The sequence below is a fragment of the Vipera ursinii genome, assembly GCF_947247035.1.
Source record: "Vipera ursinii genome assembly, chromosome: 2".
Classification (NCBI taxonomy): Eukaryota; Metazoa; Chordata; class Lepidosauria; order Squamata; family Viperidae; genus Vipera; species Vipera ursinii.
In genome coordinates, this window is record NC_139513.1 from 128,585,004 (window position 1) to 128,607,696 (window position 22,693).

At 39.1% G+C, this 22,693-nt stretch overlaps 1 protein-coding gene across 1 annotated transcript in view; it reads right to left on the reverse strand.

Moving 5' to 3' along the window:
- Positions 1-22,693, reverse strand: part of NPLOC4 (NPL4 homolog, ubiquitin recognition factor) — a 53,797-nt gene that overhangs the window by 27,234 nt on the left and 3,870 nt on the right. The window contains exons 2-9 of the mRNA XM_083351391.1: positions 21,971-22,150; positions 17,162-17,210; positions 16,279-16,373; positions 15,449-15,572; positions 12,262-12,441; positions 8,621-8,707; positions 6,240-6,311; positions 4,092-4,218 (exon numbers count right to left, since the gene is read on the reverse strand). Coding sequence (XP_083207517.1) covers positions 4,092-4,218; positions 6,240-6,311; positions 8,621-8,707; positions 12,262-12,441; positions 15,449-15,572; positions 16,279-16,373; positions 17,162-17,210; positions 21,971-22,140 — 904 coding nt within the window. The 5' untranslated portion in view covers positions 22,141-22,150. The remainder of the gene's footprint in view (positions 1-4,091; positions 4,219-6,239; positions 6,312-8,620; positions 8,708-12,261; positions 12,442-15,448; positions 15,573-16,278; positions 16,374-17,161; positions 17,211-21,970; positions 22,151-22,693) is intronic.

Sequence of the window (22,693 nt, forward strand, 5' to 3'; positions counted from 1 at the left end):
TAATGTGTTGTTGCCCCTATCATTGCTTGCATCACCCAATTCTCAAGGGTGACTAAACATAAAAATATTTACTCTACATAAAAATTTTAAGTAATAAATAAAACCATGTAGTCATTTACCAAAAAAACACACACACCCAAAAACAAAAATACAACATCAGACCCTCAATGATTCATGTTTCTGTACTAGTTCTTCCTAAACCTTTGAACAGCAAGTTAAATCATTTCACCGAAAGACGGAATTGTTTAGGCGGACAGAATTTTCCTATATTTACTTGTGTTTTTAATTTTTGTGAGCTTTTATCGGATTAGAAATCAAAGGCAGACTTTACAAAACTGCTTTTTGAAATATAACTCATTCCGTATTACAAGTTTCCTCTACAAAATCAATTTCGAGTCAGTGACCTTGTTATTCATGGAGCTTATACTGTATATAAGGGGGCATAATCGAGTGTCAAGTGGTAACCTGTTTATAACACGGGGATTGCTCCTCCTCCTCTCTCTCCACTCCTAAAATCAGATGCTATACTCAGATTTGAAAATGTCCAGGGTAAAGAATTCATCTTTTAATTCTGCTGACAGGAGCGGTTCTGTCATGAACACAATGCATGGAATGAAAATCTCCGAATGTTTTTGTGGTCTCTGAAAATGGTATCCTCTTTCTATCTGCAAGAGCTCAGTTTTCTTTAGAATCCTGTCTCTAACATATAAGCTGCTACCACTTATGCTACTCAAATTAACAGTGCTGATTATGTCATTTGTGCAAAAACCAGCTGTAGATAGTTGCTCATTCTTCTTATCTTTATCCCCATCTGTCTATTGCTGAAAAAGTGAACAAAGTGTCACATGCAACCCAGAGTAAGGGCAGCTTAATTTTTTAAAAAAGCATAATAGTAATAAACCCTAATGTTTAATGTCATGCGATAAACGCAGAGTCAAAGATTCTGGTGTTATCCAATTTGTCTACTTCCATTTTATACAAAGAGATCATTTGCAATATTCCTAAAAGACAATTTTGCATTGGACATGTAAGACAAATATAGCCTTTGGAGTAAATTGCTCTATAATGATGTGACTCTGCAAAAGAACTTGCAAAACAGCACCAAGAGGTTTTAAGGCAACTGCAGAACCCCAAAATCTAAAATATCATTGTAAGTATTTCTAACTCTGGGAAATATCACTTAATTAACTGCAAATAAAGGTGAAAGTGCAATGACAGCCCTGAAGTTTCTACTCAGCTGCTGACAAGCAAGTAATCTAGTGACATGGATTACAATGTTTCAGGAAGCACATTATATGACAAACATTTCATTAATTAAAAAGAATCTTGTAAGAATTGGCCTAACAGAAAACCAAGCATCGTGAGAAAAAAAAACCACGTAAGTATTAGCATCCTCTTCTGTCTAAATCTCATTTTGTGAGGGAAGGATAGAAAATCTTAAGTTTGGGCAATCAAATCACAAAGAAGGTCAAACGTGACTTTCTGTTACATCCTTCTATTATTTCTGTCCTGTTTTTCTGAGCATCTTTGAACGATCACATAGCATGTATTACTAATGTAGAAGCCATTACAGTTTGCCTTAAATTAGCAACTGGAATACAGTATTCATTCAAGATATCTATGGAGATTCTCAGTCATCCAGGTCATTGTTGTCCCCAAAGTGCCTTTCCAAAAGGCAACTGGACTTTGTTTTTTCTTTAAGACATTTCGCTTCTTATCCAAGAAGCTTCTTCAGTTCTGACAGTCAGAACTGAAGAAGCTTCTTGGATAAGAAGCGAAATGTCGTCAGGCAAAAACAAAATCCAATTGCCTTTTGAAAAAGCACTGTTAGTATACTCATTTAAGATTTAAAACAAAATTCTGCTGTTGGGTTTTCTTTGAGAAACAAGAACAGAAGAACAAAGGTAATTAATAAAATTAATTAAAGCACACTAAGTGAATGTTTTAGGGACGCGGTGGCTCAGTGGGTTAGGACGCTGAGCTTGTCGATCAGATGGTCGGCAGTTTGGCGGGTCGAATCCCGAGTGCCGCATAACAGAGTGAGCGCCTGTTACTTGTCCCAGCTTCTGCCAACCTAGCAGTTCAAAAGCACGTAAAAAATGCAAGTAGAAAAATAGGGACCACTCCGGTGGGAAGGTAACAGCGTTCCGTGCGCCTCTGGCGTCTAGTCATGCCGGCCACATGACCACGGAGACGTCCTCGGACAAGCGCTGGCTCTTCGGCTTTGAAACGGAGATGAGCACCGGCCCCTAGAGTCGGAAACGACTAGCACGCATGTGCGGGGGAACCTTTACCTTTACCTTTAAGTGAATGTTTTACTGCATAAGTTGTCAATGTGTATTACTATCATTTCAATGGCACCACTACAAAATTAAATGAAATACTGAGTACCTGCAGACCATGATATTTCAAGAAGATATGGAAGTACTAATGTACGTGTTGATTTTTTGTGAAGAAAAAGCTTTACCCAAATGATGAGGTTTACCACTCTTTTTTGCTCTGTAGTTCCTCTAATTTTGAAATCATATTTTTTATTTTTATTTTTATTCCATTTATATCCCGCCCTTCTCCGAAGACTCAGGGCGGCTTACAAGCTTAGCAGTAGCCTTCATTCTATGTATAAGCCTGCTTATTAGGGCTTTTGCCCCCCCCCCCAGCGGCATTATTACAAAGTCAGCTTATTGCCCCCAACAATCTGGGTCCTCATTTTACCTACCTCGGAAGGATGGAAGGCTGAGTCAACCTTGAGCCTGGTGGGACGCGAACCTGCGCTAATTGCAGGCAGCTGGTGTTACTTAAGGAGGCATTAGCCCACTGCGCCACCAAGGCTCTTGTGAATATTCTTGTGGATTCTTTGCTTTTTGGGGGGGGGGGCGGGGAGGGAGGAAAGAATGTATGTGATTGGTCAAAATAAAAAGGTAGGAACTGCTGATAAGAGAGTACAGTTGCCTGAAGCTAACCTTTTCTTCTACAGATGCAGAAGCACATTAGGATCCATGGCAGTACAGTCCTCAACTTGTAATAGTTCATTTAGTGACCAAAGTTACAATGGCACTGAATAAAGTGGCTTATTACCATTTTTCACAGTTACAACCTTTGCAGCATCCCCATGGTCATGTGATTAAAGTCCAGATGCTTGGCAACTGGTACATATTTATGATGGTTGCTGTGTCCCGGGGGTCATCTGATCACCTTTTGCGATCTTCTGACAAGCAAAGTCAATGGGGAAGCCAGATTCACTTTACATCCGGGTTACTAATTTAAGAACTTCAATGATTCACTTAACAACTGTGGCAAGAAATGTTGTAACATGGGGCAAAACTCACTTAACAAATGTCTCACTTAACAACAGAATTTGGGGGCTCAATTGTGGTCGTAAGTCGAGGACTACCTGTATTTAGGTTGAAAACTGCAACAGAATAGATTGTGGAATTTAGGACTAAAGATACTTGGATGAAAAATATTAGTGAGGAATAAATTTCAACATAATTACAGTACAGCTTGCCAGTTAAAACAAGGTAACTTATAGCAACATAAACTAGTAGAAGGAGAAAAGAATTTGTGTTATGAGAAGGCAAAAAAAAGATGAAAGTGACATCTGAAATCAATCACCAATTCACGTACCCTGGCAAGTTTCCTATATTTATATATTTCTAAATAGTGTTAAGTTTGCCAATATCCAAAACAGCTATGCAAAAATGGCTGAATGAAATAGTAGTTAAACACAGCGGGAATAAAACTACTAAAATAGGCCATATACAGCAGTAACATAAACAGATTAAAAAGGCCTACAGGAATAAAAAATTATTTGCCTCGCACTAAAAACAACAGAATAGACAGCAGGTGGACCTCTTTATAGAACTAATTCCATAGCCAAGGAACTGTTACGGAAAACCTCTGCTTCTGTTTTCTCATCCAACGTGCCTAAGCACGCCCCGACATTTTCGTAAGCAGAAAAGTCAGAATGTAGAGCAAAATACATTGCCTTTGACTCTGAACATTTCTGGTATCTGGAAAACCTTTACCTTGGGGAGAAAGACAGACAAAACCTCTTCAGGTTAAGGAGAAAGACTACAGTATTTTATTATTACCTGTAGCCATAACAGTCACAAACTTAGACCCGAAATGTCCATCTGGAGACAAGCGGCATATGTTTGGCTGCTGGTTCTGGAAATGCCCAGCTGTAATGCATTCTTCTGCACTAAGGAAATAGGTATCCTAAAGAGGAAGAGAAGACAACACAACACGGGCAAGTGCTTTTAAGGAAACCTAACATGATTTTTTTTTTTTTGGAAAAAAAATATAAATTAACATCCAGCATAAATTTATCATCCTGGAAAAAGATTAGCCGGTATCAGGTGATCCTCATACCTAACTGTGCATTTCCATTACTTTCTAGTTTACTTTATCCTTACGATGTCCTCTGTATGTTCTCTGACAGAATAGAAGCAGCGCTGAGATGAGGGGATGTGGTATTTCTCGATATGAGAAATTATAAGCAGAATCTGGGCTTTGTGTGATAGATAACTTAAACAAGCACATTAGGAAAATGAATTGGGAAATTAGATTCGAAAATGAAAAGTAAATCAAGTTTATCTATCTGATTTCTACCTGAGAACATTTAAGACCCAGTTTAAACAGTTACCCTTTCTATCAATGATAGGAATAGGCCGAAATTAAGATGGGTTATTCCTAAGGTTTTCCCACTGCCTGACTTCCCAAGGAACCAAAACCTCTATAGAAATAAAACTAAAAAGAGTTTTGATCTCACTGGTATCTGGTAGTATCTGTGGTAACATACTATCCACTTTAGACTTAGTTTTAGACTTGGTCTATACCACAGGTCTGCAACCTACGGCTCCGGAGCCGCATGCGGCTCTTTAAGACGTCTCCTGTGGCTCCCAGTTCTCTGCCATGTGCAGTCCAAAAAAAAAAAAAGTGGGACTAAAAAAGTTCAACGAATCAATTCAAATATGCAGGGTAGGTGCATATCTTGCCTTGGCTCCACTCTTCAGTCAAACCCTGTTCTGCACATGCGCGCATGTACGCACATGCGCACACATTTTTTTGCGGCTCCCAGTTTTTCCTTTTCTGAGGGAACCAGTTCCAAGTGGCTCTTTCACTGTTTCAGGTTGCTGACCCCTGGTCTATACATTTCAATTTCATCAGGGTGGAAAGAGGGTGACAAAAATAATTAAACTTTGTTGTTCAGTTCTGTCTCAAAATAGTGTCCAGCTAAGATATTTATGAAAATATTATAGAAGATTCAACACTGGAAGGGCCACATACAAAAACTGTAATAAAAGTGGGAAACATTTACAGTTATTAGATATTCAGGTTACTTTTAGGCAATAGGCTGTAGGTTATCATAATTGCACAAGCAGGCTTCAACTGACAGATATTGTAAAGTTTAATCAAATGCATTATGATATGGTACAGTAATATGGTGTTCTCAAAGCTAAAAATCTTTTTTTTTAAAAAAAAAATACAATAGGCAAGATGAGTGCTAATGAAAGTCTGTTTAAAAAAGTCTCAACAGGTGACAAGATTTGGCTCACCTCATCTGAGTTCAGAAACTAAGCAGCTTTAGGCCTGGTTAGTGCTTTGATGGGAGACATCCAGAGCTATAGACTAGGAAGTCACAAAAAGCCACCTTGGAAGAAAGTAAACCATTTCCATATTTTTTTTGCAAGAAAACTACGCAGAGCTGTGTATGTTGTTGCCAAGAACCAAACCCAATCCAAATGAGACTTGAGCTTTTTACTGAAGGGCAACGAAAATATGTTGTGACCTATAGCAGCGGTCCCCAACCTTTATGGCTTGGTGGCCTGATGAGGTGAGAGGGGAAGTGGCCTCTGCAAGTGGTGGGCTGGCATGCCACTTCTGCAAGTTGCTGGCCCGGCGCACTTGTAGCTCAATTCACATGAGCAGCTGGTTGGTGCGAAAAGCCTGCTGCTCATGTGAATTGAGGTGCGCGCACATGCATGCGCACACCAGCCTGCTACTTGTGCGGCCCACTTCCGAACCAGCCATGGCTGGTAGAGGGCTATGGCCTGGGGGTTTGGAAGCCCTGACATATAGTACTAAAAATATGCTACATATTCCTTCTGTAGGAAAATCCGACACTATCCATCACAGGATTCCTTTTGAACCCCTGTTCCTGATCATGAATTATGCGTATAGATGATGCAATAATTGCTATAAAACCAGAAGCACATTAAAGAGAAAAAAATTCTTACCTTGTTTCGGCTGTAGCGAACAGTCCCCTTCCGTGTGTCCTCTGAAACCAGATCTGTGAATATCCAGCCAACCTTAAAACATAATATATATACATATTATCTGTCTTGTTTTATTACAAAATGTTGCTCATCCTAGTTAGAACAATGTGGTCTTAGTTATATAAATCCCTTTGTGAAATATGCTTCACAGCTGTCTGGGGAAAAAAATCCTTAGCATTGCAGAACTCATTTGAATATGTTTTATAGTGCCAGTTGGTAAAGGCCTGCAGTTTTAGGCTCCCTTATGAAAAGGTCTGTAGATTTCTACATGGATCCTACTTCTCACCCTCCTTATAAAAAAAGATATTTACTCTTCTGTGATTTACACTGTAAAGTCAAAAGCAGTCCACACAGCTGCTCTCAAGATCCAAGTTTTATACTAGTTAAATTAAAAGGCACAAGTCTTTCCATTCAGAACTTTCTGGCTTAGCACCCATCTGCTTGCTTATGGAATCTGCCCAACAGGTGAAGATCTGTGAGGGAAGGCATGTTATGGGTCCCACATCTGAGAGAATATTGTCATTAGAGGTCCTACAGGGGAGCCCTCTGTTATGGCCTCCTCTTCTACAACACATTATCCCTAATGATAAGGCCAGCCCATACCCTATTGGTGGCTTCAGAGGATGGTAAAAACATGGCGCTTCTCCACAATTTCTGAGGGCGGAACTGAAGGAAGTTGGATGACTACTGACCTCATGGATGCTTATCACAAGTATATTTTACTTTGTTATTACATTAGATACATTAACCCTAATTACTGAAAGAAGAAATTGCTGGATTAACTGGAATGTTGTTCAACCCCAGTTAATAAATATATAAATAATGCTATGTGATCAAAAGAGCGTGTTTTCGATTTTAAGCTCATTCCCACTTGTCTCGCCTTTGGGTTCTTGTCAAGTTGTTAACTTTCTTTTAATCACAGATTTGCTTTCTGTGAAAATATTGTTTTGTGACATAGCCCCTTGTGGCATTTTGTGACAGCATTGACAATACTCTCAAAATTCCAAACATTGGCAAAAGGTTGGCAACTATGAGAAAATAAACTTACAGCCAAAAAGAAAAATTGCATGTGTAGATAAAAATGTTTGCATAAATCCAAATTAATATTTTTCATGTAATTTGATGTCCCTGGATTAAAAATGCCCGAGCTCCAAGAAATAAAATCTATTTATTTCTCTGGAGCAGGGATTAACAAGATAAACTGCCTCCACTTATATAAGAAAATTAATTATTGATCTGAAAACTGATATGCCACAATTTTAAAAAAATCACTGGCGGTCTTTAGATAAAAAAATTAAAATACAAGAGATAAAATCTGCTCTGTTCTAGTCTAACTATCTCAACTGTATTTTTTCTGATACATATTCAGTAAGATGCCTCTTCCCTATCCTTGTTTCAGTGGTGAAATCTCACATAATTCTGAAATGGGACACATCCAACAACTATGAAGTAAACATTGAAATAATAAAATTAAAACTACGGTGTATCTGAGACTATATCAGCTCCACCCCAACTGTGTGTAACATGGGCCTGCTTACTTTGTGCCACCATCGTGCCCAATGTAAATCTTCCTATCATCCAAAATGTTATCTATGTACTTGATCTCCAAAAAAGCCCCACTCTGATCTAGAAATTGTATGCACAAAATAAATCAATAAAAAACCCTGTGTGACACAACATGCTAACATTTGTGATTTAGTATAATAGGCTAATTAAGCATGGTTTGAATAATACAACGAAATTGGTATGCCACAAAATTTCATTTTAATGTATGCCAATTAGTGTACATTTAAAGTGACAATAAAGCAATTCCAATTCTAATTCTAATTCTAATTCTATTGTTGTGGTGGTGCAGTAGTGCAAGCTATTTCTGCTGACTGCCAGCTGCCAGCAGTTCGATTCTCACTGGCTCAAGGTTGACTCAGTCTTCCATCCTTCCGAGATTGGTAAACTGAGGACCCAGATTGTTGGGGACAAAATGCTGACTCTCTAAACCTCTTAGAGAGAAATATAAAACACTGTGAAGTGGTATCTAAGTCTAAATGCCATTATTATTGCTACCAAAACCAAATTCATGCTTCTTATCAAGCTATAAATCAAAGTTTACAAACCACAATGATTAAGACAATGATAAGTCAAAGATTTCAATATGTTATTTCTTTTTTCTTCTTTGGATTTTTCCCTTTTTTCCTGCATTAGGTATAGTTTTTTTTTGTCAGATAGCTTATTATAAAATACTTCTTTTCCCATATATTTATATATACACTGGGTACTTAGTAAGATTTTCTTCACTTGTATAAAGAAATTTTCTTTAGCATTTTGCCTCAAATGTATTTTGATACCTTTCTCAGGCCAAGTTTTGCAGCAATCTCATCCACAATCTCTGCTTTTGAGTCTTCCAGGAGCTCTAGACTATTTTGTGTACCAATCTAAATAGAAAAGCAAATGGCATTAGAGAACTAATTTTTAACAGGTAGACGTTTAGTATCTGAAAGGGAAAATAACATTATCCACAATAAACAGACATCAGAAGAATGAAAACAGACAAGCTACCATATCCCATTTACATAACATGGTCTTATGTAATGTTCAGAACAGGTATGCTTCCCTGCTAAAATTAGATTTTACTTCCAAGAATCAGAATAACAGAGTTGGAAGGGACCTTGGAGGTCTTCTAGTCCAAATCCCTGCTCAAGCAAGAGACCTATACCATTCCAGACAAATGGCTTAAAAATCTCTGGTGATGGAGCACCCAGAACTTCTGAAGTTCCACTGATCAATTCTTCTAACCAAGACGCATAGGTTGCTTCTCTCCTTGATTAGTTTCCATTCATTGCTTCTTATCCCACTTTAATCTTAAGCACTGACCTAAGCATTAAGACACGTGTATGAGAATTGGTGGCAACCACCCCATAGGGAGATGGATAACAATGACTTACGAGACAGCAGATGAAGGATCACCAGAGAATTCCTCCACTGCATTTCTTTCCAAGTGGGCTAACCAACTGATGCAAAAATATGCTCAAAAGGAAACCAACTCAAAGATTTCAGAATCCTGTGGTCCTCTCTATTTTCCCTGTCCACGTCCTCTTTTTAATTTCTCTTCTCCCTTTAAAAGGATTAATTTTCCTCTTTCCTCCAGATAGCTATTGCTAAGCACATTGTGCTTTAGATTGTAAGCCGCCCTGAGTCTTTGGAGAAGGGCGGGATATAAATGGGATTAAAAAAAAAAGATAGGTTTGATTTCCCTTTCTCCAACAAATATTCAATATCCGTTGAGTTTCTAGCTGTCCAAGCTCTGTGATCATTGCTAACTTTTATAAAAATTCTGCTTTTTAAATGACTTATATTTAAATTTTAAATGAATTCAGAATTGCATTCAGAGGAAAAGTATGACAAAAAAGAACGAGAGCTTATTTTTTCTTTTACATTTTAATTACAATATCAAAATTTTTAAAAAAGAATTTTGATGCTTGCAAAAGATTGATTGCAATTAACAGTGACTAATGAATATAGATTATAACCCATAAGGATCTGTGTAACAGCTAGTTTGGTGTAGTAGTTAAGAAACTGGAAATTTGTGAGTTCTATTCTTGCCTCAGGCACAAAGCTAGCTGGGGGACCTCGGTCTGAATTACAAGGTTGTTGACCCCAAGATTGCAAAAACAAAACATAAAAAACCCCTACTTCGTTCCTTACTAACAATAAGCATCTTTTATAATACTTATAGAATTCTGTATATAGAAAGAAATTCAAATAGAATATGTGCATAAGATATAAGCCCATAAAAAGAGAGTTAAGTTACATTTCTCTTTCCTTATGTAAACTGGTAAGCATTCCTTAGTTTCTTCTCAAAGAAAAGCCCACTTTCTTAGACTTACTTTTGATTTTTGCAAAACCCAAACCCATATTTCTTAGAGGAAAGAAGCCCTTGCGTTACGCAAGGTCACGGAACTTGATTTCATTTTACAAGATGGAGAATACAAGAAACGGCTGCAGTAAAAGGTTATTATCTCCTTTTTTAAAAAAAAAATGCAATAGGAAAGGAAAACACTTCTATTCTCAAAAAACACAGTATCTCCAGTTTAAAAGAAAGGTATATTCTCTTTCCAGTTCTATATGGTCTTTCGGGAAACAGGACTACTGACACAGGGATATGGATTTGTTCTAAAATCCAACATATGGCAGAGAAGCCACTTTTCCCCCACTTACCCTTGTTTATGTAAGGTCATTTGGTCAAATGGCTGGTATAGAAATGTAATGGATGGGTGGGTGGGTGGATGGATGGATGGATGGAAGGAAGGAAGGAAATGTAACTTAGTTCCCTTTTTAATTGGACTTTTGCATCTATCTTATGCCTATCAGCAAATCCTTTGAGTTTCTGCCTACATTCCAGAATTCAAGAATTATAACACGGTTTCCGTTTCCTACCATAGTTTGCCTACGATAGAAGAATGGGTGTTTAAAGTTTCGAATCTTGCAGAAATGTCTAGGATTTCTGCTTACTTGAAAGATCATTTACAGGAAAGATATATTTCAGTTTGGAGGAGATGGATAGATTATATTCAGAATAAATATGGGACTAAAAAGTTTCATTTAGCTTATGAGTAGATTTTAGAGGGATATGGTTATTGATCTTAGTGTTGGTACTTTGTATGTATTTATGTTAAAGGGGAGTTAAAGCACATTATGAATATGGTTAATTGTATATTATGCATAATTTTATTTAGAATATGATTATTATAACTATAATCCTGTATTTAGCTCTGGGAAGTGGGGGGGGAAGTGGGCGGGTTTGGGGTGGGGGGGATTTGGGGATATATTGTAAAATCTTGCTCTTGTAAAACTCTTTAATAAAAAAAAAGAATTATAACACGGTAATGGTATATCATTGGCTTGGTTTCCAAATTATGATTAAAATGTGGAAACACAGTTAGGGCAGAAGTCTACATTAACTTTTCCTCTTTAACGTGATTGCTAACAGTTATGATAAACTCTACAGTTATAACTACAGTTATTGCTCCATCTGAATCACCTTTCAGTACTCGGTGAACAATGCCATCTGGTGACTTAATATGAACTTGCAGTTTTTTTAAAAAATCCAATGCACGCTAAGCTTAACAATTTATAGGGCCGTGTGAATCGTTGAGAGGCGCCCTTTACAAAGCAGCCAAATACCCTGATCCTTCTACTCAAAATGCCAAGGTACTGTCCCCTCACCAACACTGTTTTGAGGGCTTTCACATGTATGTGCATGCTCGGGCAACACTTTGGCTAGGTCCTAGGATGACAGCCAAAGCGCTTCATCTACAACAACAACAGAAACATTGTTGATGAACTGGAAAGATCTCAAAGTAGCAAACATCAAGCTCTGCCGTTGTTGTATGACTTGCTCAATAACTGAGACTGGCTGACTTGCAATATCAGGGGAAAATTCTAATTTATAAAAAGAAATAAGATACTTATTGCTGACTCAGTTTGAGGTACCTCTTTCTTTAGCCTATCGTTCAGGTTTTCAGCTCAGCATGGTGTTAAGACTGAAAACACCCACACTTGCGATATAAATCTTTATCCGTTACAGATCAAATGCATACTTGTCAACCTGCCTTCCTCATCTTCAACCATATACAGTTGTGTAGGCATATTTTCAGCAGAAGCAGAAGGAAGCACACAGAGACATTTTTTTCCAGATTATAGGAAAGCAATTATTTACCAAGCATAAGTGAATAGAAAGCCTACAAACCTACGTTTAGTATGAACAAACCTAGAGAGATTTAATTTCTCATAAATGTGCAAATGTTCAGACTGAAATCAAGTCTATTTCTTTAGAAAGCAAGAGACTGCTCATAGCAAAATTCTTCTCCCCAAAATATGTCAATTAATTCTTCTACTTCAATTACCAGAAAATACAAGAGAAATGTTATTTCCCAAGCATTCTTCTAAACGGAGTGAGTCAGGAGATTTCAGAGTAGGATTTGATTACCTGTGGAGGTTCATAGATGGCAGAAACCTCAGCTCGAATACCCAGAGGAATGTCTTTATGTTCTGTGTACCTCCCATATAGATATCCAAAATGTTGGTTTCCTGTTTTTCTCCAGAAGTCCAAGAAACGATCTGCAATTGTATGGTTCTCAAACATGATATTATCCACGTGTCTATATTTCTGCCATTTGGGGGGGGGGGGAGAAAAACAAAAAAACACAAAGCCATAATCAAACACTCCCCCTTATCAGAATCAGTAGATTTTAATATAGTCACAAAACTGTGGATATTAGCCTGCTGTCTTTTAACTCAGCGTGCTTCATTTGGAGTTATGGCAAGCCAAAAGTCTTTTTATGAACAGCATACTATTTGATCATTCCCATTTGGCCGCTTCTGCTAATAGAAGTAACCGAACAATGACAGCTCTATCCATGAAGGAAAAAACTTCAGCTTCTTTCTCTTCTTTTATGCTATGTTAGCTAGGGAGGTTCACGAATTGCAGAAAGCTCAGCTTGCTTTCTCAGAAGTTATCTTTATGTTCTGCATACTTCACTTATAAATATCCAGAATTTCTCTCTTTCTCTCTCTCTCTAGAAGCCTTGCTTCAACTATATGACTCTCAAAGATACTTACAAATTTGCAAGCCATAGTTCAACAACATTAAAGAATTTAGTTTACTGTGACATCTGAATGTGGCCAATTATTTCTTACACATTCATAGATCTTCACTTTCTACAATATTTTTGGATCCTTAGACACATTTTGCTTTATTGCTTTATACAACATAGCAAAATGACTGCCATACACCTGAATCGCCTGCAAATTTTTCTGTTGTAATGAAACATTTATTTAATACAAAGAGACCTCACTGAGATCCAACGAAAACAAGATATGGTTATAACAATCCTTTATCCTGCAGCAATCCTTATTCTACAGGAGTGAGAGCACAACTTTTGAATACCACAGTTTCAAAAGTACACCTTGCATAGTGAATTGTCAGAATGCCTCTCTAAATTATACCAGTAGCAGGAGTGAATTTCCAGACATTGAATTCTAACTTTCACTATGGGATCCCAATCATCCTCTATGAGCACTTTGACATAACAATTAAAAAAAAACACCTGTCCGTGTGTCACTGTTCTCCTTTCTGTCACAGTCCTAGGCAGTTCCTAGTACTCTACACTTGTAGGATGATCCCAGCTTACAAGCTTCCTTTTTTGTTGATCTCAATGGCTTAGTACAAACAAGGGGCTGGCCCACTTTAAAAAAAAAAGGTCCTAAGCATATCTTCTATGCCAGGGCTTTTCAACCAGTGGTATGGGTACACCTGGCAGGTGGTACGCAACCATCCTAGAAAAGTGGTGGTGGGGGAGGGGAATGAGCTGAACCGGTAGCAGCACCGCACAAGCCTGAGCGAGAGACGGCCGGAGCTGTAGGGCTGTCAAGGCTCGGCGGAAGTGCCAGGATCAGCGCCAGGCTCCAGCTGGAGCTCGGCACTGATCCTGGCGCCAATCAGCTGGAATGTTGCAGCATCTCCAGGGTCTTGTGATTTACATTCAGATGCTTGGCAACTGATTCATATTTATGACGATCACAGTGTCCCAGGGTCATGTGAAGTGACCAAAACCTGCTGCAACCACCCAGCAGATGGGGGAGGGGGGAATAAAAACCAAACACCCCCCACCCCCACTGCTAATCCTCAACAGAAATGCTCACAACAATGAAAACCTTGGACAGGAGGAAGAGCACTGCCGGGCGGGGAGGCAGGTGTCTTGCTCGGCTGTGGCTTGGGGGGGGGCACTTTTTTCAATGCCATTGTAACTTCGAACAGTCACTAAGCTAACTGTTGTAAGTTGAGGACTACCTGTACTTCATCACTTTTTTCGTGTGTGTGTGTGTGTGTGTGTGATCAAGTTTTTGACACCTTGCTAGGCGACTGGTGGTACTCGGATGTTGCCATATCCTAAAAGTGGTACAATAGGTGAAAAGGTTGAAAAGCCCTGTTCTATTCCACTGTTGGATTTAAAAGCACTCCAGGGAAATAAAACATTTGTTGAAGGTTAGCAATGTAGTGTATCAGAGCCTTCAAATATTCTTAAAAAACAAACAAACAAATAGTTCAGATAAGTGCTTCTTGTTACTATTTCTGTACCTTTTCAAAATTAACTCTTCCAGCCATCAAGCTCATACTCCAAAAGAGTAGACTATTTGAAACTAAATGTGAACCCCAGAATAATATTATGGGAAAACGTCTCAGATTATATACAGAAAATATTAAAGCTTTTGTAACCCTTAATCTATTAGTTAATGTGCCCAAGCCTAAAACATGGGTCTACCTAAACAATAGGAAAGGCTACAGGCTTCTTGGATTCAGATATAAAGACCACATTTAGATATTATTTTAAACAATGTATTTTTTTAATTCTAGATTGATCATGAAAAAGCTTCATACTGTCTGGTCATCCTGAATTGGCTCCTTCTGTAAATAAGCATTGATAAACAAAGACAAACAGCTGAGACTCTAGCCTTGCAATCCTTAGATGTATCCATAATGAGGCAATACATTTATAGATGCGGTCTGTTTCAGCACAGAAATGGGTTTGGCATCTTTTCGGTAACTTTTGATTGAAACATCTCTTTGCTCTAATAGGTTTGGGCCTTGCTAATTATAGTGCATAAATTTAAATCTCCCTGGGACATTGCAGGGCTTCAAAATTACAAAGTGTTCTGTTATTGCTATAGGGTCCTGAAAACGCTACACAAGTTATTAAACAAGGATCTATAGAAAACTCAACCCTGCCTTTTGCTTATCTAGCATTGCAGGGAAACAGTGAATAAGGCAATATGGTGGCCCAGCTTAATGCATCTTCACAAAATCCACTGCTATTATATAACTGAAATTTGTGGTGGTGGTGCTTTCACTTCATTTAACAGAACAACAGAGTTGGAATTTAAAATTGCTGTGATTTCTCATATACATGGCAGATTTCCTCCATTTACAAGGAATCTATCAGATAAATATATATTGCTTTATCCTCCTATATGAGTGCTAACAGTTGGTCACCAAGCAGCTATCAAAACACTGTCCAAACTCTCCTGGCTATTCCTTCCCAAAAGAAACATCATAAGCAAGAACTTTCTTGCTGCCTTGAAAAGCTAGCTTTCATTTTGGGTAATACTGAACTTACCTGCCTGTTGAGTGTGATAGCACTTGGCTGACACTTGGTACAAATTCCTTCTGGCCATGGAGGATGCCCCTCACATCCAGATTTAATCTTGCAGCTAATGTTTTCAAGAGCAACAAACTTCCCCCTAAACAAAAGAAGAAACATGCTGAAGATCTAAAAAAAAACCAAACACCACCCAATATACAGTAGACATCCTGCCAGAAGATGCCATCAGACTCTACAACTATATGTAGTCTGCATATAACTCCTTAATCCTCATTGTAAACTAGGGGGGGAAACAGCAATTCAATACAGAATCCAACCTGCCTCTTCTCTCATTTACACTTGTGTTAGCAAACATATCAAGTATGCAAATAACTGCTAACACAGTGTGATCAACATAGAAACTGTAAACATGAGAAACATCAGTTGCAGATTCACAGCATAATAAAAATAAAGATGTTTAACATTTGCTATCTTCTTAGGCATGGAATACTTTTTATGAGAAATCTCCATAAAAAGAAATGTAAGTGAGAGATTAATGGAAAGATTGTGTTTCTAGGACAGTTTTTTTTTATTGTAACCTCTGTGGATAATATGACAAAACTACAGATTTGTCATCCCCTTTAAAAATGTCTTCGCTGCACCAATGTATAGATCAGTTTAAGTTCAACAACCAAGGGGGAAAAAATAAAATTCATCTCACCCCAATATAATAAACTAATTTTAAAATGATTGTTCCTATCTGAAGCCAAATTGTTTTTGCCCTATGAAGAGTCTTCTATTTTTTTTCAGATTTTGCCATCTATGCCATCTTTGAACTCCCCTGCAGTAGGTACAAAGTTTCTTACTTATCTGCACCTCCGGTCAGTTTCCTGATGTAGGCATGGAATGACATATGCTTCACAGGAGGTTCTAGATGGTTTAAATAATCCTCATCAAAAGGCTGCCAAGCACCCACATACACAAAAGAAAACCAGGTCAGACACTTGCTTGATAATACAGTGATCACTGTACAAATGGATCTTTTAGTCTGAATACTCTGCTGGTGTTCAATGTGGAAATAATTAGATAACATTGTGCTCTTTTTCCACAGCAGTTAGTATTCTGACAGTAATAGTGGGGCCCTTTCTTCTCCCTCCCCCGCATGTTAAGACATTTTATTCTTGTACAAAATAGCTTGAGAAACCCAACCTGTGGATGGGTGTAATGGATGTAATATTCTTAGGGGGTTTTTAGCTTACAGAACTAAAAAACAAAGCTGAGAATTCTGGCAGAGGTTACCTAGCTAAACTGAAGAATGTTTGCACAATTGAAAATGACTAAAAGGTTTTCTATAACATAAGTCGTTAATAAAAACAGTGCAGGATATAAACATCCTCCCAAATAAGCAACTTTCAGTTGTAGCTTTTAAAAAGGAAAGAATCCACTTCCAATATAAGTGAAAAATACCAACTGCATATGCTTTCTCGAAACTTGTAACATGAAACAGTATATCCTGTTAAAACCACTATTGCAAAAAGCCAGATGTCAAAAAAGAGATAAATCCATGTTTTGATTTGACAGGTATATCCAAGGGTCCAATTTTGCCTCTTTAACCATTATCAGTACAGCTAGGATACATTAAAGTTTCAACAACATTCTCTCTATTGATGCCATTAAAGCAACTGTATACATCAAGAAAACTTTTACCTTGTAAAGTATTACTATAATAGCTTTCATTTATCTGCTTACCTCTAAAGGTACACAATGTACACATTTACCCAATGGACCATGTCGACATCTGTGTAAAGAGAACATTAGCAGCTAAAGTTACGGGCAAAAACAGAAAAGCACTCTATTTTGTAAAGCTTTACAGATTAATACTTAATACAGCTTAATAAATTAACATGAGCCCAACAAACTGGAATTTCCATTGCTAAGCAGTTATTAAGCAAAACATCACATGACCACACCACTTAGCAACAGCAGTGCCAATGTTGCAGTTGCTCCACCTGCCTATCTACCCACCATATCTTCTCCTTGTGGTCACCCCTGGCGGTCTCAGCCCTGCTATCCCAGCTGATCTTCACCATCTTCTCCTGCTTCTCCCTGCTCCTGACAAGGTCTTCAGGCAGGTCTGGCACAGCCAGCAGCTGCCTTGCGAAAGGCCAGGCCAGGCATACCCGGTCAACAGAAGAAAGCACCTAAGGTCAGCTGCGGGTGGTAAAGAGGGGCACCTGAATGCAGGGCAGGGATGCAGAAGGCAGCAGCATGTGTGATGGCCAAAAGGAGAGAGATGGGGAGGAGACAGGTGATTAAGTGAAGCTGAAGCACATCTTGTGGTCCTAAATGTGAACAGACTGTCAAGTATCTGAATTTTGATCATGTAACCACCAGAGAATTTTGATGGTTGTAATGTCAAGGACCAATTGTAAATACCATTCATTCAGCACTGTCATAACTGCAAACAGTCGCTGAATGCATAGTCGTTAAGCAAGGACTACCTGTACTGATCACAGATGAACAAATCTGTTGGTTAAGCACACGTTAGCTAAGTATTAGTGGGCTGCTTGCTAACTACACTGAAAATGTTCCCTGATTTCAGAAATGCAATGATGGAGAGCGCTGATAAGATACAGTGCTATTTTTATTAATAATGGAGTAGACAGACAGATTGGTTGTACTGTTGCAGAAAAGGTCCAGAGAAGCATCTTCCATTTCCATCTATTTAAGGAGGCAATACACTGTTATTCAATATTTTAAAAATCTTTCATTTATTCAGCATTTATTTTAACAGCAGGTCTTTCAGAACTACTTTCTTTCTCTGTTACTGACAATTTTCTTCATAAAAGTTAATGTGTTCTTAGCAACTTTCACTATACACACAAAGCCAAGCATACATTCAACAAAGGAGATTTTTTTGCCTATGATGTTTTCAACTGCCAACAATACTTCACTATTCAAAGGTTTTGGTTTTTGATCTTCACTGGAGCCATCATTCCAATACATGGAAAAGTACATAAAGGGGGCAATGTAGACCAATCTAACCTTAAAAGAAATAAAAGATTCTAAAAGTTTAAATCATATTTTTATAATAGTTACTATTAATAGAAGTCTACTCTAGAATTTACAGTTATACTCCAAAAGTAACCATCAGGTGGTAATAATGCCATTTCCTCAGACAGACACCAACTACTACAATATTCTCAGTGTACCCTGTGAGAATAATATATTTTGTATTTTTTTAAAAGATTCCAGCTAGGAGCAAAATGGTTATCAAGAGCAATTCTGAGCTTCTCAATATATCTGAGAAATACTTAGGCATGGACCATCTCTGAAGTTCTGAAGTTTTACAGATGTAAAAGATTGAGAAGATAAAAACCAAGCAAACTGTCTACAATCATGTCCAAACCTTCTGGATGTAACTTCTCCTACTAGCTTAACAACAAAGTATCTATGCAGCCTTTCTGTAATGCAGTGTTATTATTTTTCCCTTGCTTACTTACAGACGCTCAAGTATTTCAAAACCACAATAATTAGGACATGTAGTCTATCTTAAAAAGGGACGCGGTGGCTCAGTGGGTTAGGACGCTGAGCTTGTCGATCAGAAGATCGGCAGTTTGGCGGGTCAAATCCCGAGTGCTGCGTAGCAGAGTGAGTGTCTGTCACTCGTCCCAGCTTCTGCCAACCTAGCAGTTCGAAAGCGCGTAAAAATGCAAGTAGAAAAATAGGGACCACTACGGTGGGAAGGTAACAGCATTCCGTGCCCCTTTGGCATCTAGTCATGACCACGGAGACGTCCTCGGACAAGCGCTGGCTCTTCGGCTTTGAAACGGAGATGAGCACCGGCCCCTAGAGTTGGAAACGACTAGCACACATGTGCGGGGGAACCTTTACCTTTACCTTTAGACTATCTTAGATTCTAAAATATTAACATTTTTACTTAAGTGTAATGGCTGTAATATTATGACATGAATAAGAAATTTAGCATTAATAAATTATCAATTTTGCTCTTGCATAGGGATAAACCAGCATATATTTGCTAGTGACAATTTCAAATCTTTCATGTTGTTGATGTTTGGGACACACAATTTTAAGCATGTTTTAAATATTCAATGATATTGGAAACTTTCTTCAAACTAATCAGCCATCTAGTATCATCATCAGAAACACCCAGGAGGTTTGCAGTAGATGACTCAGTGAGAGCTATGTCCTATGTTTACAGGCTAAAAATATTGCAGTTGCCACTTCAGAAGCTTCTTCCCCATAATTCATAATGTTAAATTAAGGGCTTCTACACTTTAGTTGACTAAAGATTTCTCATCCTTTGTTGCCCTTACTAGAAATCTAGTTAGTTCAACCACAATGATTAAATTCAAGACAGACAGGACTTTTACTGAGAATAATACTGGTATTCTGAATAAGCAATTGTACTTAATAAAAGCAAATGAAGCCTATACTATGTGCTTACAGCTCTCTTGCACAATTTTAATTTGGCTAAAGTAAGAGCTACTCCATATTTTATCCAGACTTTCCTGAAATTATTCATGCCTAATATTATTACACCTAGAGCAGACATGTCAAACACAAGGCCCGGGGGGCCGAATCCGGCCCGCAAAGTGGTTTCATGTGGCCCGCGAAGCCATTCTGGAAACAATGAGGGAACGGTCCCTGCTGCCTTGGCCCTGGCCCAGGCCAGCTGGGAGCCAATGTACAATTTCGTGGTGGTCATCTATGCTGAAATACATTCAGTCTTAGCTTCACAAGGCCGTCTGGAAACAGTGAGGGACCTGCCCATGCCGCATCGGCACTGCCCCCTGGGCGCAAGCTGGGGAGGTATCACCCTTTGTGAGGAATGAAGAAATGCACCATCGCCTGGAAGTGGCCAACATGTGACCCTGCCTACTTTGGGCAGGCTAGGGCCTGGGCAGCGTTGTGCTTCTCTTCAGATTCGTGCCATCCGGCTCAGCCTCTCGACACTGTCAGGAAAGTGCCCCACTGCCTGCCAAAACCGGGCAGGCTGGGGGCTGGGCCGCACTGTGCAGGTAACATCGACTCTCATGCTGCTCATGGCATCCCCTCCCCCAGAGCCCACCAAGATGGATATGTGAAGTAGGTGAGGGCCATGTGCTGGCCACTTCCAGGCAGTGGTGCATTTCTTGATTCCTCATGAAGGATGACACTTCCCCAGCTGCGTTTCTTGCCTGTTTTTCTCCCTGCCTCATCTCAAATATTTTCCCACCACTCGAAGGAAGGAAGGAAGGAAAGAAGGAAGGAAGGTGAGGGAGGGTCTGAGGGAAGTCCTGCCTTAGTCCTTCCCTGCTGCCCTTTCACCATCCCCTTGCCCTTCCTCCTGGCCTATCCTGGGGGGTCTCCAATCCTATTGCTAAGAAAGGTTTGGATACAAAGCCAGGTCTCCTCACATGGAGAGGGAGTGGGCCTCCCTTTTAACTTTGCCCTCATGCCCATCATGAGCAACCTGGCTAAGGAGAGCAAGCACAGCAGCAGCAGCCTTGAGGAGGAGGTAGGTGCAGCTGGCCGCCACCTTGGGGAAGTGGAGCTGGGCTTAGTGCCATGGGTGCTTGACGGCTGGGCTGGGCATTTGACCTCCATTTGACCTCCACGCCACCGTCCAACCCTCCCCCGAGGCCTGAGAGGAACAGTGAGGCTCCTCCAGTGGACCATGCCTTGGCACTTGCCCTGGTCCCTGCCCAGGCCCCCATTGGCACCTTTGATGCGAATATGTAGAGCTGGCCACGCCCACCCAGTAGGCCACACCCACCCTGGCCACACCCACCCGGCCCGCCAAGGGCAACTGCAATGCTGATGCGGCCCTCAATGAAATTGAGTTTGTCACCCCTGACCTAGAGTATAGATATAAGGACGTATGCCAAATTCTGGCACTCCCAAGATTCTAAATGGAAACAAATGGATTATTACTCAAGTAGTAAGCTACAATATTATTTCATTACGTGCTTTTAACAAATGATTACTAAGATGCACCTCATTCTACTAAGCTCTAAATGGTTTGAGGATCAAGTAAGTCTTACAACAATTAACACTGCTCAGATCTTTTCAATGGCTGTCAGTGTTCTTTGCTAAAAAGAATAATGTGCTTTTTTTTAAAAAAAAAGAATAGGATTACAAAACTGTCTGAGGCTATTTTCTGTGAGAATTTCAGAGAGGATATTTAGATTACTGAACATATAGCCATGTTCATTACCACACAAAGACAAAATTTCTATCAAAATAGTACGAGGCTGACTCTCCTAGAAAAGCTAGTACCATTTTTCCCGTGGCCTCTTCTGAAGATCAATACATTAATTTTCCAGATTTCTAAAAGAAAGAATCCCTTTTTGAGTTGTTCCATATAAGTGGCGTTGAAATATGTAGCATCTTTAGCTATTATCAACCCATCTCAGAGAACTAAATTGTGGGAAAGTGCTTCAACGTGAATTAACATGGGATTACTTTAGTTATCTTTGAGAATGGAAAACAGGAAACAAACAGTAAACTGTGAGGAATTTTGTGGAATAAGAAAAAAACAACAATGATATTTACAATTGCTGGTCTCTGCTTCTATAAATTTTCCCATCCTGTTTTATTAGGTATTGATCAATTTCATCTTCTACCACCTGGGGAACACCTAGCGGACGTGTTCCTTGAGAAATTGAGGTATCCATGTTCTCAGAGGAAGAGCCAGCTGCACTTGATGGAAAAAGAAATAGCATATCTCCATGTCTGCAAAAGCAAAACAAAAAACAAAAATATGAGGAAAATGGCAGAACTGTTACAGAATGATAAGTTTCAGATTGAAATTCAACAGCATCAAACTATTTTAATTTGGAAGCGCTTAGGGGGATTTTAGGAGGACACCCCACAGGACTGGCAGTTGTACAGATCATAGACTTCATTACACCATTTTTTTCCTTTTACAGAAAGGAGTGAGATGAAGCAGAAGCATTCTATGGAAAAATTGAGACAATCTCTGAATTCTCCTTTCTTCTTCCAAGCTCTCAAGGTCACCTTCCAAACTATTCTGGATGGTTCCTCAACTTTCTGAAACAGCTTTCCAGGAAGCTACAGCCATAATCAGTAAACCATCTCTTCCAACTAACTTTCCTGTGAGCAGTATTTAGATCAAAGGAAAACTGGATCTAAACCCAAAGTGTACTGGGCCTACACCAGAGCTATCTTAAGGCTATTTACTTGCAAGTAAGCTCCCCTGTTTTCAACTGAAGTGACTCTGAGATAAAGGCACAGAGGACTGACGTTTAAGAACTT